Consider the following 16,578-nt stretch of genomic DNA (forward strand, 5'->3'; position numbering starts at 1 on the left):
TCGTATGACACAGGAAGTCGCTTAACTTTCTTGAAGCAACTGGGCTGTTTGCTCTTTCCAATGACAAGGGGTTGAATCAGGGACGAGCTATGGACGTAATCTACTTAGATTTCAGCAAAGCTTTTGACACGGTTCCCCACAGGAGGCTCTTAAATAAACTGGATGGGCTGAAGATAGGACCCGAAGTGGTGAACTGGATTAGGAACTGGTTGACGGACAGAAGCCAGAGCGTGGTGGTGAATGGAATTCGCTCGGAGGAGGGAAAGGTGAGTAGTGGTGTGCCTCAGGGATCGGTGCTGGGACCGATTCTGTTCAATATATTTGTGAGTGACATTGCCGAAGGGTTAGAAGGTAAAGTTTGCCTATTTGCGGATGATACTAAGATCTGTAACAGAGTGGACACCCAGGAGGGAGTGGAAAACATGAAAAAGGATCTGAGGAAGCTAGAAGAATGGTCTAAGGTTTGGCAATTAAAATTCAATGCGAAGAAATGCAAAGTGATGCACTTAGGGATTAGAAACCCTCGGGAGATGTATGTGTTAGGCGGGGAGAATCTGATAGGTACGGACGGGGAGAGGGATCTTGGGGTGATAGTATCTGAGGATCTGAAGGCAATGAAACAGTGTGACAAGGCGGTGGCCATAGCTAGACGGTTGTTAGGCTGTATAGAGAGAGGTGTGACCATCAGAAGAAAGGAGGTGTTGATGCCCCTATATAAGTCGTTGGTGAGGCCCCACCTAGAGTATTGTGTTCAGTTTTGGAGGCCGTACCTTGCGAAGGATGTAAAAAGAATTGAAGCGGTGCAAAGAAAAGCTACGAGAATGGTAAGGTATTTGCGTTACAAGACGTATGAGGAGAGACTTGATGACCTAAACATGTATACTCTGGAAGAAAGGAGAAACAGGGGTGATATGATACAGACGTTCAAATATTTGAAAAGTATTAATCCGCAAACGAACCTTTTCCGGAGGTGCGAAGGCGGTAGAACGAGAGGACATGAAATGAGATTGAAGGGAGGCAGACTCAAGAAAAATGTCAGGAAGTATTTTTTCACAGAGAGAGTAGTGAATGCTTGGAATGCCCTCCCGCGGGAGGTGGTGGAAATGAAAACGATAACAGAATTCAAACACGCGTGGGATAAACATAAAGGAATCCTGTTCAGAAGGAATGGATCCTAAGGAGCTTAGCCGAGATTGGGTGGCAGAGCCGGTGGCGGGAGGCAGGGATAGTGCTGGGCAGACTTATACGGTTTGTGCCAGAGCCGGTGGTTGGGAGGCTGGGATAGTGCTGGGCAGACTTATACGGTCTGTGCCCTGAAGAGGACAGATACAAATCAAAGTAGGGTATACACAAAAAGTAGCACATATGAGTTTGTCTTGTTGGGCAGACTGGATGGACCATGCAGGTCTTTTTCTGCCGTCATTTACTATGTTACTATGTATGTTATATTGCAGCAAAGGAGGATTGTCAGTCGGTCCTTCGACGTTTTACATCCAGTAGTTTCAGCATGTTTGAATGCAAGTGTTCCATCAGGAATCGCTAGCCAGTAGAGACTGTTTTTGTCAGCATTGAAAATGTCACAAGGTACAAACTCTTTCAAGATGGTAGGAAGAACTGAAACAACCCAATTTTCAGTACCAAAGTCATCAGCGTCTTGTTTCTCATCATGCTGTTTCTTGACTCTTCCATCTTTCCAACCATCCAACCGTGGCTTTGAATTCAGTTAGTCCAAGACTTTCAGCTAGCTGGTTAGCTTTCTCCATAAGCAGTGGACCACTGACAGGAAACTGTCTGCTCCTGACTCGAGAAAACCACCGAAGAAGAGCATCTTTCTACCTCTTCAGCTTTTCCCGCCCTTTTACGTTTCCTGTGTGGATTTATATTGTTTTGCCAGTCTTCCAGAAGCTGATCTTTCCGCTTCAGGACACGTGAAATTTGACTGGGATTGACACCATATTCTTTAGCAATAGATGCTTGACTTTGTTTTCTAATTTTTTAAGAACTTCTATTCGTTCAGCCAGTGTTAAAGTCTTACAGTTCCGCCGCAACGACTCCAGTGTACACTAACAACTTTCTTTCGGTTATTCTGCCTGTGGCAGTTAAAGGCGTGGTAAATTTGAAATCTCATTGGTTGTCATGCACCAATCGGCTTCCATATTCCATGCGCGCTTATGCAGAGTTTGTCCCCACAGAAAATGACGCCGCCAAAAACGGGACCGAGGTACGGCACGCAGTTAAACAGAGCATGCGCTTATCAGACGTGCACTTAACACACACACGCGCATATACACATACATACATATATACACACAATCTTTTAAAATAGGATTGGCCAGTATGGAATTTTTAATTTTCAATATTAAAAAATATTATTACACGCAGCTTTTCCCTTTGTTGCACAAATTATCATTAAATCAGTTAATGTTAATTTACACAATTTCTTTTGATAAGGGTACAGATAGCAATGATCCTTGAAAGGACCTTTGAGGTCTCAAAGATGTGTACATAGTTAACTTATTCTTTAAGTATTTTGGCCCATTTTAATCTGAGGACCTTGAAAATCAAACACAGAGTTTTAAATTTAGCTCTGTAAGGTACTGGTAGCTAGTGTATTTTGTCAAGAAGGATGTGATGTGGTCATGCCGCTTGCAGTGTTCTATCAGTTGGGCTGAAGCATTCTGAATTAGATGGAGCTGATACAGGCTCTTTTTGATTTGACCAGTGTACAGGGCATTACAATAGCCTTGTCATGATGTTATCATGGCATGGACCACTGTGGTCAGACTAGTCTCTTCAATATATGCCATCCAGAAACACCACAAAATCAGCAAGATCATACCTAAACCTCCACTACCCAAACAGCAAAGGACTCAAATAAAAAATCCACCTATGCATCCAGCTTTTCCTACTTAAGTGCACAACTATGGAACGCACTACCAAAAGCAGTAAGAACTACGATCGACCACCTACACTTCCGGAAAGCACTAAAGACAGACCTGTTCAGAAGAGCATACCCCACTGACCCAACATAAAAATACTTGGATACCTGCGACACAACGTAACCAAAGACCGGAATGAACATTACCTGACTCTTCCTCCCCCTTTCTAATTTCACCCCAATTATACCTATCATACATGTACCTCATTCTACCACAACATCACCTTGTGTATTCGTTATACATTGTATTTGTTCAGACCGGAACCGGCTAACGCTGTAAACGGAACTATGTAAGCCACGTTGAGCCTGCAAAAAGGTGGGAAAATGTGGGATACAAATAAATAAATAGATAGATAAAGATAAATAAATAAATAAAAATTTTGTAGTTGCCACCAGTGAAGAACTTTTAAAAGTTGTTTGATTTTGCAGAATCAGAGTGAGTGATGAGTCTAGCAGTATCCTAAGGTTCCTGACCTGTGATTTTAGGTCGGAGGGGGGGGGGGGGGAGTTCATACCCCCAAAAGGTATTTTGAAATCAGGTACTTGTCCACTTGTGTTATGTACCCAAAGAATCTCTATTTTGCTTGGGTTCAGGCAGAGTTTGCTGCTTTTTGCCCATCCCTGAGTTGCAGTTAGACAATCAGTCAGTTTATTCAAAGCTGTGGGTAGATCTAGTTCAATAGGTATGAGTAGTTGCACATCATCAGTATAAACATAGAACTTTTTGCCAATTGACCGAAGCAGCCAATGCAATTTCAGGTGAAAACAAAACTTTATGCCGTGTCCAATAGCTGTCACCCAAACAGAAGGTGCCCCCTCTCCCTCCTCATCTCTTCCCAAATAGAAGGAACACCCCTCCCCCAAACATAGTGGCATAGTTGGGGGCTGGAGAAATACCCAGTTGCTCATCATGTCGTGTCTGTTGTCAAAACGGCTGCCAGGCTGTAGTACTGATTCGATGCAGTAGTGGCAGTTTTTTGTTTCAACTGAAACCAAACAGTGAATTTTGGCTTAAGATTCAGTTTTGGCCAAAAATTTTTTTAAAAAAGCTGTTTCAGTTGCCTTCTATTTTCATGTGTCTGCATGAACTACACACCTCTTTTTTCTTGTTTTACTGCCTCTACCGGAAAAGATAAAGAACAGAGACAGGGTACACCAGTGCTTTCCAACATTTTATCCAGTATGATTCCTTTTTTAAAGAAATTTACATGACTCCAGATTTTTAAAAAGATGGCACACCCCTACTGTCCTCCCATCTCTCCAAAGCAGAACCTGTAAACCTTCACTTACTCACAGACCCCTTGCTGGGAGAACAGGGCCTGTAAACTGACTCACAGGCACACTGTGTTCCCCTCTCATTCACTTCCTTCTCCTCCACCCACTTCGCCAAAGCATGAAGGCAGAAGTTGCAGCATTAAGAACAAGACCCTGTATGTCAGTTTGCATTAACAGACCGCAATACTGTGCATAGGTTTGCAGTCTAACAGGAAGTCCATACAAGAAAGAGAAGCCCTGTAAACCTTCATTGACTCACACGCCCCATGCTGTCACTAGTGGTCCTACATCACAGTGGAGATCCATCCAGAAGAGGGGCAGGTCAATTTAGGAATCTGTAAACCAGACTACAGAAACTAGGGCAATGAGAGAAGAAAGGAGGACCAGGTACCACTGACTCAAGCCATCATCAGGGGATCCAGTATCCAAGCAACAGACACAATAGCAGGAGGTGAAGTTTGATCTTTTCTTTTTTCATATCACTGATAATTTAAAATGTGATTGGATAGGAGACTGAACACCCATGCTGTTCTTGCACTCTCATCCAATAAACATACCAATAAATCTGGCAGTTCAGATATGCACATAATCTAATATACAATCTGATAATCACACATTATATTCTATGCAATGTTTCTCCAGGTCCGTGAACAATCTCTGCACAAAACATGAATTTTTCTGCCATTTGCACACATTCCATTTTCTTGTGAGCATGTTATTTGCATACAGGGCCTTATTCTATAAAGGTTATGCGCCTAAATTTACTCTTCTACTATGAGTGTAATCTATTTTGGGGCATAGATTATGCTTGTAATTTAGGAGCTTAAATTCTGCTCATAAATTTAGAAGCATAACCTTTATAGAATAAGACCCACAATGTATTTACTGCTTATATATATACATTTTTTTAATATATGCATCAGGGAACAGTGTGCAGCAACGCAGTGCTCAGTTTTAATGCATGGCTTATTACATCAGCCCCACAATCTGTGTCTGGAAAATATTGGTGAAAGAATGAGGTCCCTGCCGAGGGAAGATGATTACAGAAGAGAGACCTTGCCTAATCCCCACAACATACATATCCAGTTTAAAAACAGACTCTCTGGGCTGAGCCAATTGGAAGCTCAGTCTTTAGTAACTGCAGTTTATAGCTTTTTTGAAGTACACAGGGGCTGTATATACAGATAGTCAAATATGTACTAAGTTCTATAGAAGGCTGGAGTGGGTTGATTTTGATCACAGAATACAGAACAGCCCCCAAGGTTGAGGGATGGTGGCCAAAACAGTCACAGAATTCAAGAAAACATGAGGCAAATTAGGAAGGTCCTTAGCAGAGTGGAAGAGAAGCTGTGCAGTGTGCTCTACTATGATAAGTAGGAAAAACGGGTATTTCTCTGCCAATACATTCTGGACTAGTTTAAGTAAATGACACTGAAAAAATGGCGCCAAAGAAAATCAGCACGGAGTGCTATTCTATAAATCATTTATTGTTTATTAATTTCATATACCGCCTACCACTCAGGCAAATTGAGGCGGTTTACATATACAAAATTCCAGAAAATAGAAAAGGAACGCTATTATTAAAATAGGAAAGAACAGTCACACAGCGCATACACCCCCATACTACAGCATGCTAACTCTTACATACCACTCATACAAAGCATAAAATTAAAACATCCAGACTTAAAAACAATCTCTTACCACAGGAAAAAAAAACTACCCTCAAGTCCCAAAAGCAAGTTCAAAAAAGTAAGTTTTCAATGCATTATGAAAAAGAATATTTGGCACTCCAAGTTGCATGCTGTTTACAGAATAGCACTTAATTCCCATGCCAAACTTTGGTCACGAGGATGTATGCAAACTAAAACCTGGTGTAAATCCTTGCATGCAAGTTAGGTGTGTATCCCCCAGATTCAATAACACTGCACACATCTAAGGAGAACGCCCCTGACCTGCCCAGGCCCCTCCCCCTTTTGGATTGCATGTCATGAATTTGGTACATTCAATTTTATAGAATAGAGCGCAAGATGCAACTCCCAATCTAGGCCAATTAATGTCAATTGTTAGCATTCAATTACTGGAGTTAATTGGCTCAGTATGCAATAGAGATGTACATCTCAGGATTGTGCACAAATTTTGGCACACATCTTTGAACGCCATATATAGAAACTGGGGGCTTGTTTTCCTGTATTTGAACTTTGCATTTAAAAATGGAAGTGAATTAAAAATAAAGTCATGTTTGTACCTCAGTCTGTAATATAGCAGCTCTCTGTTCTTTGGCTGTGAGAGACTCCTTTAGCACCTCAATGTGTTGCTTGCTATCTGAGAATTGGTTGGTGAGGGTCTCAAGCTTTGTCTGCAATGCCAGCAGTTCTGTGTCCTTCCGGGACAGTTCCTGTTTCACCTGACCAATCTGGAAAAAGACCACCACAACCACACAAAAGATACAGAGAAAATCAGTCACAGCAAGAACTCCGTTTTAATAATTGCATCATCAAAATATTTTGCTTTTTCATGCCTAGATGACCATTCAAATACCAGGTTGATGGTTACATCATTTCCATTATGGCACAAAATTACCCTATTAATAAGAGCTGTTAAAAACAAATTATCGAAGAATTTGAAAACATTAAGGTGTTAGAATCCCATTAGAAAAATTACAAAGCAGATCACAGCAGCCCAGCACAGCAGACAAAGATTTATTCAGAAAGGACTTTCTCACTTGATATCAACAGAGTATATTTTCACTGAATGAGATCCAGAGAGTGTTGAACATGTGTGTTTGTGTGCCCAACTCATATACAAAAACAGGTTTGATGTACATGAGAAATACAGAAACAGTCAAAATAATTCCATATACCTTTATATCATTAGCCATGACAAAGGAGCATCACATAAGTTAGGGTTGGTTGGTTTGCCTTTTTTTTTTTTTTTTTTTTTAAATCTCTTGGTGTACTTTATAAAGACACTTTAGATGGCCACTGTTGGACCTATGATAGAGCCAAGGGGGGGAAACAGAAACTCACAATGTGTTTTGATTCCAAATTTAGAAAAACAGAAGTTTACACTGAAGGCAACAGGGCTTCAATTCCTTTCCTACAGCCAAATATGGTTTGGGGTATTTAGCTGCAGTGGCTATTGTTTAAAGCAGGGTGACCCTACGAGCTCCAAAAGGGAGTAGCATGAGCGAAGCCTGACAGAGCACATTTGTTGAGCCTGTTCCTGTATTTTGAATATTATAAGAACACTAGTTAAAAAAAAGGCCCATTTCTGACACAAATGAAACGGGTGCTAGCAAGGTTTTCCTCGCAGTGTGTACGTTTGAGAGAGTGTGCGTGAGAGATGGAGTGTGTGTGTCAGAGAGAGAATGAGAGAGAGACAGAGTGTGTGTGTGTGTGTTTGTGTGACAGAGATAAGAGTGTGATAGACAGAGTGTGTCAGAAAGTTATGTGAGAGACAGTGAGTGAGTGAGTGTGTGCCTCTTCCCCCCCTCTCGCAGGGTCCCCCTCCCCACCCCCACCTCTCTGGTCTCAGGACCACCTCCCCCCCCCCCCCCTCCAGCCATCCATTTCCAGAGACCCTCCCCTCCCCTCCAGCCACCCATGTCCAGCGACCCCCCCCCCCCCCACCGCACATCAAATCCCCTCGCCACCCGCAGCTGCCACTTGTAGCGCTGTCCGGCCTCTGCTGCTTCTCCTGTTGAGCAGCAGCGGCCGCTACAAAAAGAAAAAAAACAATTAATGTTTTTAAACCTGAAAAGCGGCACCTGCAGCCGCGCCTCCTCTCACCTCTCACGTCGCTGCGCTCCTCCGGGGTCTTACTCCAGGGGCAGTGACGTGGAAGCGAGAGGAGGAGCGGCTGCAGAGCCGACAGCCAATGCCTGATGGCTGACTACGGTGCTGTGTTTCAGGATTAAAAACATTTATGGCTTCTTTTCTTTTTGTAGCGGCTGCTGCTGCTCAACAGGAGAAGCAGCAGCGGCCGGACAGCGTTACCAGTGGCAGCTGCGGGTGGCGAGGGGGTTGATGTGCTTCGGGGGGGGGGGGGGGGGTATTGATGTGCGGAGTTGATGTTTGAGCGGCGCACTCACAGCTGATTCCCAGGCAGGGGGAGGAGTAGGGCACGTGTTTCCCTACTCCTCCCCCTGCCTGGGAATCAGCTGTGAGTGACATCAGCCTGACTACGGAGCCTAGCTCAGCAACTCCAGGAGCCACGGACACAGGCAGCTACTTTAGAACGTTGGAGGCGAGAATTATTATATAGAATAATAGCCATACTGGGTCAGATCAATGGTCCATCTAGTCCAGTACCTTGTTTCAAACAGTGGCCAATCCAGGTCAAAAGTACATGGCAGAATCCCAAACAGTAGCAAGATTCCATGTTACCAATCCCAGGGCAAACAGCAGCTTCCCTGTGTATCTCACAGCAGACTATGGACTTTTCCTCTATGAACTTGTCCAAACCTTTTTAACCCCAGATATGCTGTTGAATTCATTTTTTTATATTCTTATATCATCATGTATTTGACGGTTTCTGAAACACTTCTATCAATAAAGATTGAATTTTTTTTAATGTGTAACAATTCTTTTTAGACTGTGCCACCTGTGTACCTACACAACAACAGCGTTAAAGAGTGGAATGGAGGAGTGGCCTAATGGTTAGTGTAGTGGACTTTGGTCCTGGGGAACTGGGTTCGATTCCCACTGCAGGAACAGGCAGCTCCTTGTGTCGCTGATCAAGTCACTTAACCCTCCATTGCCCCAGGTACCCACCCCCATCATCCAGTATATCCCCTTCCCTCCCTGGTATCTAGCTTCCCTTCCCAATTTCTTCCCTGCTCCCACATGTCCAGCATCTTCCCTTTCCCTCTCCTCCCCCTCCCCCAAGAATAGGTAATCTTACAGCTCCTGCAATGTCCAAAGAGAAAAGATGCACTTCAGCACCTCTTGTACTACCGACAGGTTTAATTTGGGGGGGGGGGGAGGGGAGATGATCAGACATCATGTCAAGGATGTGAAAGTATTATATGCATTCACTCATAGCTCAATACCCAGGTATTTGGACTTAGTGATTTTGAAAAACTTTGGCCACAGGATGAGGCATATAAAGGGTTAATAGGGAAATAATATGCGGAATTCATAAAGAAATATCATTTGGCACCATTCTAGCACAACATATAAAAATGGGTTACTGATATAGCAGAAGATTATACATCTGGAAATTTTCGAGAGGGGGAGGGTAGGGATGAGGTTTCACCTGGAGAAAATATTGCACTTGGGGAGTTGCACTATAAGATGACACACAGACTTTATATGCACCCTGGATGAGTACACAAAATTTGGAAGAATTGATCTGCAGGCTGCCCTACGTATGACCATGCATAGGGAATATATATTTACTGCTGGTGGACGTCTCCTCTTTCCCAGATTTGGACAGACCTATGGATTCATGTAGAATATGTGCTCTGTCAAACTATACAGAAAAATGTCAAGCTGTGCGCCTTCTGGACTTGGAAGATGATCTGGAATTGGATGATTTGGAACACTGTATATGTTTAATTGTAAAGCAGTGCATATTATAGCAGTGGATACACTCTAAATCTACTATAGTGATGCTATGGAGAAATCAAATGTACCACTTGGTTGTTTCAACAGCATTTTCACTGATGTGCTGACGATTTTATTATGTGGAATTATGTGTCTAATATTGTTTACTGAAATTGTTAATTGTAAACCGGTTTGATACTGAGGTATTTATGCAATATATAGAATTAGTGTTACCTCAATTGGTAGATTATGTAGAAGTGAGAGAAGCCCTTAGACCATATCAATCAGGGTTTAGATCAGGCCATGGAATGGAGACGCTTCTGACTTTTTGCTAATGAATGTTAGATCCCAGTTAGATTGTGGGAAAGTTGCTTTAGTGATTTCTCTAGACTTGACATCAGCTTTTGATGTACTAGACCATCGGGTACTGATACAAAAGTTGGTTGCCTTGGGGATGACAGACCGAGACTTGGCTTGGTTTGCATCTTTTCTAATTGGGTGGACTTTTTTTGTTCATGAAGGGGGAGAACATTCTAGTGTGTACAAAGTATTGAGCGGGGTTCCTCAAGGTTCGCCACTATCATCAGTTTTATTTAACCTGTTTTTAGCTCCATTAATTAGAATGATTCAGGCTTAGTCTGTTGAGGTCTGTGTTTACTCAGATGATATTTTGCTGGTAAGCTATTGTGATCCACGCTTACCTGATTTAGTGCCAATGAATGACTGTTTCAGTATTTTAGCAGACTGGCTGGCAAAAAATGGTTTGATAGTGAATGTGGATAAATCTAAAGCTTATTGGCTGGCAGGTCATTTGGTAAGACCATCAGTGATTCCACAATTCTTGGAAGGGTGGATCATATTGTGCAATTCCTTTCGCTATTTAGGGGTTGTTTTGGACTCCTAGTTAAGATTTGAACAGGTTTCATGGGTGTCTCAGTCAGGCTTTTATGTTCTGCAGAAACTTAGATTAGCACAGCCTTATTTTGATAATGCCAATCTACATATTTTTCTTTGCATGCATTGGTTATTTCAAAGTTGGATTACGGTAAGATGGTCTATTCGGGAACTGCCCGTTAATTTGTTAGAGACTGCGTACCTTGCAGAATGCTGGCATTAGGTTGTTGGGGGGAGTAGGCTGACAGACGCACATCACACCCCTACATGTTAATTACTATTGGTTCCTGGTAGAGTTCAGGCCTTTATATAAGATACTGCTATTATCTTATAAGGCCTTGCGAGGAGGCACACCAACTTATTTGGTTTCCTTATTACAGTTTTTTTTTGTCCTTCTCAGGCCTTCAGGTCAGCTAATTCTGCCTTGTTGACCCTTCCTAGTACATAACAGGCACGTCCTGCTGTTACAATTTGTGAGAGGTAGCCTCTAAATTAATTTTAATCTAAACTTAAAACCTTTTTTTTCACCAAGCATTTGGGACTGGTGCAGGCAGGGTCAGATACCTGAATTTGAAACGGAGTGACTTGATATGATTGAAGAACTGTTCTGGATAGTTGTTTGTGTCAAAGGTTTGATTGTGTCTTTACTTTTTGGATTGGCATTCTTTTCTATTTTCTGAACTAGGCTGTACACCAATCTGGCCACAAAAATTGTGCTTAAAAAGTTTGACAGGGTGTCACCTCTCCCCTCTTCCACCCACCCCCATCATCCAGCAAATCCCCTTCCCTCCCTGGTATCTAGCTTCCCTTCCCAATTTCTTCCCCCCTCCCACATATCCAGCATCTTCCCCTTCCCTCTCCTCCCCCTCCCCCCAGGAAAGGTAATCTTACAGCTCCTACGATTGGACTTGGCTCTCCAACGTCCAAAGAGAGAAGATGCACTTCAGCACCTCTTGTACTACTGCCAGGTTTAATTGGGGGGGGGGGGGGGAGATGATCAGACATCATGTCAAGAATGTGAAAGTATTGGGAAATACAGTGTCTGCCACAATGATTTCAAAGGGAATAGGGAAATGAAGTGAAGCAGAGATACTGGACATCTGGATGAGCTGAACATGAAACCATCAGACCTAATGAAAAAAGTGGAGTGGAGGAATGGCCTAGTGGTTAGAGCACCTGTCTTGACATCCAGAGGTGACCAGTCCAAATCCCACTGCTGCTCCTTGTGATCTTGGGGAAGTCACTTTACCCTCCATTGCCTCAGGTACAAACTTAGATTGTGAGCCCTCCAGGTGAATGTAACTCACCTTGAGCTTCTACTGAAAAGGTGTGAGCAAAATCTAAATAAATACATAAAAATATCAGAACAAATTATGAACACCAGCAAAAGTGAATACGTATTGATTATGTGCATGTCCCATTGCATCACAGTGTCATTTTACTTGTACAAACACATAAAATAAAGTATATAAGAGGAAGTAGATTGGGCTGTAGAAAAGACTGGAGACTGAGAAGTGACAGAATGGTGAGGGCAGTAAGGGAGGGGAGATAATTGGCATGGAGGATAGGGAAGGGAAGATGAATCCTTAAATTTTAACCTTGACTTATGAACGAGTCAATGTAATTGTAGGCAATTTTGAGCCAAGAAAGCATACCAACTTATACACAAGATCAACTTGCATATTAGTATTATAGGGTAGTTTTTTTGTTTCTGGCAAACAAATTAGTAAGTCTTGCAAGAAGGATGCATGAAACTATATAATCATGGCTGTATACAAATTTATGTCAAACACTCCTCCATGACTGCAATAAATATTAGCAAAATTTGGACTCAAATGATTGGCAATAAATGTAATATATCACTGGAAAGGCACAAGGAAAAAACTTTTTTAAAATCTGAATGCTACATGTGAGTCTGACGTCGGTGCCGGGGAAAATGGTAGAGGCTATTATTAAAAACAAAATTATAGAGCACATCCAAGGACATGGATTACTGAGACCGAGTCAGCACGGTTTTTGTGTGGGGAAATCTTGCCTGACCAATTTACTTCAATTCTTTGAAGGAGTAAACAAACATGTGGACAAAGGGGAGCCGGTTGATATTGTGTATCTGAATTTTCAAAAGGCGTTTGACAAGGTACTTCATCATGAAAGGCTACAGAGGAAATTGGAGGGTCATGGGATAGGAGGAAATGTCCTATTGTGGATTAAAAACTGGTTGAAGGATAGGAAACAGAGAGTGGGGTTAAATGGGCAGTATTCACATGGAGAAGGGTAGTTAGTGGGGTTCCTCAGGGGTCTGTGCTAGGACCGCTGCTTTTTAATATATTTATAAATGATTTAGAGATGGGAGTAACTAGCGAGGTAATTAAATTTGCTGATGACACAAAGTTATTCAAAGTCGTTAACTCGCGACAGGATTGTGAAAAATTACAAGAGGACCTTACGAGACTGGGAGACTGGGCGGCTAAATGGCAGATGACGTTTAATGTGAGCAAGTGCAAGGTGATGCATGTGGGGAAAAAGAACCCGAATTATAGCTACGTCATGCAAGGCTCCACGTTAGGAGTTACGAACCAAGAAAGGGATCTGGGTGTTGTCGTCGATAACACACTGAAACCTTCTGCTCAGTGTGCTGCTGCGGCTAGGAAAGCGAATAGAATGTTGGGTATTATTAGGAAAGGTATGGAAAACAGGTGTGAGGATGTTATAATGCCTTTGTATCGCTCCATGGTGTGACCGCACCTTGAGTATTGTGTTCAATTCTGGTCGCCGCATCTCAAGAAAGATATAGCAGAATTGGAAAAGGTGCAGCGAAGGGCGACTAAAATGATAGCGGGGATGGGACGACTTCCCTATGAAGAAAGACTAAGGAGGCTAGGGCTCTTCAGCTTGGAGAAGAGACGGCTGAGGGGAGACATGATAGAGGTATATAAAATAATGAGTGGAGTGGAACAGGTGGATGTGAAGCGTCTGTTCATGCTTTTCAAAAATACTAGGACTAGGGGGCATGCGATTAAACTACAGTGTAGTAAATTTAAAACAAATCGGAGAAAATTTTTCTTCACCCAACGTGTAATTAAACTCTGGAATTCATTGCCGGAAAATGTGGTGAAGGCGGTTAGCTTAGCAGAGTTTAAAAAGGGGTTGGACGGTTTCCTAAAGGACAAGTCCATAAACCGCTACTAAACGGACTTGGAAAAATCCAAAATTCCAGGAACAACATGTATAGAATGTTTGTATGTTTGGGAAGCTTGCCAGGTGCCCTTGGCCTGGATTGGCCGCTATCGTGGACAAGATGCTGGGCTCGATGGACCCTTGGTCTTTTCCCAGTATGGCATTACTTATGTACTTATGTATATAAACAGTAGCATTTTTAATGAATAAATGTCCTTTACTTTACATGGCAAAACAGAGGCAAGGAAGATATGAATACCTAATCTGTCTTGCATATGCACTCTGAACATGAACAAATTCTACTTCATCTGTATTCCTCAATCTCTCTTTTTACCCAGATCCAATGAAGGGCACAGTGCAGAAAGCACCATGAAGTAATTATAGGCTCAATTCCAATAGAGGAGAGGCTCTGAAATGTTTTAGTAGTCCAAAATCTTTGGATGGGAATACTGGGAACCATGTCCTCCTCTTTCCCTGACCAGTGGCTGTACAATAAAGGCTGCCCTCTCAAATCTTTTAAATCATGACAAATTAAAACCACACTTTTGAAAGATCTTGTTTCACCTGGGTGTAGAGTAGGTCAATTTTAGTATAATGAAATATCAGAATACAAGGCTGAACCTGAACACATTACAAGAGTCAATATAAAGTTGGAGCTGACTCGTATTTTAATTCCTTACTGAAGCCAGTAATGATTCTGGGGCTTATTTGGTTGGTAGTTCTTTAAGTCTACAGAAAAAAATAAGTTTACAGTCATAGGGAGGATGATTTTCAGAAGGAATTCAGCTGGATACACTGTCCTAAACAAATTCTCCACTGCCAAAATAAACATATGCATCAGCATCCATGGCACACCTACTTTTTGCACAGCTTAACTGGCAGAAAATCACGTTGCTGTTAAGAAGTGTGTCTCTTCTCCTTGTTTTCCTGCTTCATGTGCTGCAAGGAAGTCATGTTTTAGCAGAGACTATGCTTCTTCTGTAAGGGAACCATGCTTTGCAGCTGATACTCCTTCAAGCACCCCTCATCGCCATTAAGAAGTGTGCGGCTTCTCTTCCAGTTTTGAGCCGAGACCTTGCTTTTACAGCATAACAACATAGTATGGCATTTATTTATTTATTTATTATTTATTTATTGCATTTGTATCCCACATTTTCCCACCTATTTGCGGGTTCAGTGTGGCTTACAATACATTGTGAGTCATGGAATTACATTGGTTACAATATGGTTATGGGTTATATTGAGAAGAGTTATGGGAAGACAGTCGAAGTCATACATGTTTTGGGAAAACAAGTCAAAGTCAAACATAGTTTGGGAATAGAACAGTAGAATATAACAATGGGGAAGTGATCGGCGATAGAACAATGGCGAGAGAACATTAGGGTATAACAGTTCCATCTGTGGGTAGGGTTTTAAGTGTGGTGAGATTAAGGGGAAAAGAGATCAGAAGAGAGTGTATTGCCCTATCTCTGTTAGTGCGTAAGGACTTCATATGTTTTGATTCTTGCCATAGCTTTTCTCAAAGAGGTGAGTTTTCAATAGTTTGCGGAAGTGGTTTAATTCATAAATCATTTTCAGGTTGCGTGGTAGTGTATTCCAGAATTTCGTGCTTGTATAAGAGAAGGTTGAGGCATGCAGTGCTTTATATTTTATGCCTTTGCACTTAGGGAAGTGGAGATTGAGGAAAGTTCGGGATGATCTTTTGGCATTTCTGGGTGGCAGGTCTATTAAGTCAGACATGTATGCGGGGGCCTCACCATGAATGATCTTGTGGACCAAGGTACATACTTTAAAGGTGATACGTTCCCTGAGTGGGAGCCAGTGCAGTTTCTCACGTAAGGGTTTTGCACTTTCGTATTTTGGTTTTCCGAAGATGAGTCTGGCTGCTGTATTCTGGGCTGTTTGAAGTTTCCTCAGATAAAGACCTGAACGGTCCATCCAGTCTGCCCAACTGTCACACTGATTATCAACTCATGATTAAATCAAAAATAAATGTGATGTAAAATGCTTTGATCATGGTTTTTCTTTAGCATTTCTGGGACATAAGATTATAGAAGTCCACCCGGCCCTGTCCTTTCAGTCCAACTACTGGAATTGCTGTTGAAGCCCACTCCATCCTGTCTTGTCATTTGTGGGATACAGACTGTAAAAGTCTGCCCAGGACTGTCAAGTTCCAGCCACTGACGTTGCTGTTGAAGCCCTTTCCAGCCCATCCTAAACCTGATTGCCATATATGGGACACAGACCATACAAGTCTGCCTGGCATCAGCCCTAATTCATCACAGCCAGAGTCGCCATCTAAGCGTCCCTCGACATATGCACATGCAGCCATTTAAATGTAGGGTTTCTTTTTTATATCATCCATTTTCTAATTAGAGATCCTCTGTGTTCATCCCACGCCAATTTGAATTCTGTCATGGGTTTTTTGTCTGTAACACCTCCTTCAGGAGGGTATTCCAGGCTTCGACCACCCTCTCTGTGAAAAAGAATTTCCTGACGTTATTCCTATGTCTACCGCTCCGTAACCTTAATTCATGTCCTTTAGCTTTACCGTTTCCCCTTCTCTGGAAAAGATTTGTTTCTATATTAATACCTTTCAAGTATTTAATCGTCTGTATCATATTTCCCATGTCCTTTCTTTCCACTAGGGTATACATATTCAGGTCTTCCAGTCTCTTCTCATACATCTTTTGGCACAAACCCTATACCATTTTTGTTGCCTTCCTCTGGACCGCTTCTAGTCTTTAC

At 42.2% G+C, this 16,578-nt stretch overlaps 1 protein-coding gene across 1 annotated transcript in view; it reads right to left on the reverse strand.

The window, feature by feature from the left end:
* ERC1 (ELKS/RAB6-interacting/CAST family member 1) overlaps window positions 1-16,578 on the reverse strand; it is a 503,932-nt gene that overhangs the window by 292,153 nt on the left and 195,201 nt on the right. The window contains 1 exon segment of the mRNA XM_030214918.1: window positions 6,459-6,626. Within this exon segment, the coding sequence (XP_030070778.1) occupies window positions 6,459-6,626 (168 nt within the window).

The sequence above is a fragment of the Microcaecilia unicolor genome, chromosome 9, assembly GCF_901765095.1.
Source record: "Microcaecilia unicolor chromosome 9, aMicUni1.1, whole genome shotgun sequence".
Taxonomy (NCBI): Eukaryota; Metazoa; Chordata; class Amphibia; order Gymnophiona; family Siphonopidae; genus Microcaecilia; species Microcaecilia unicolor.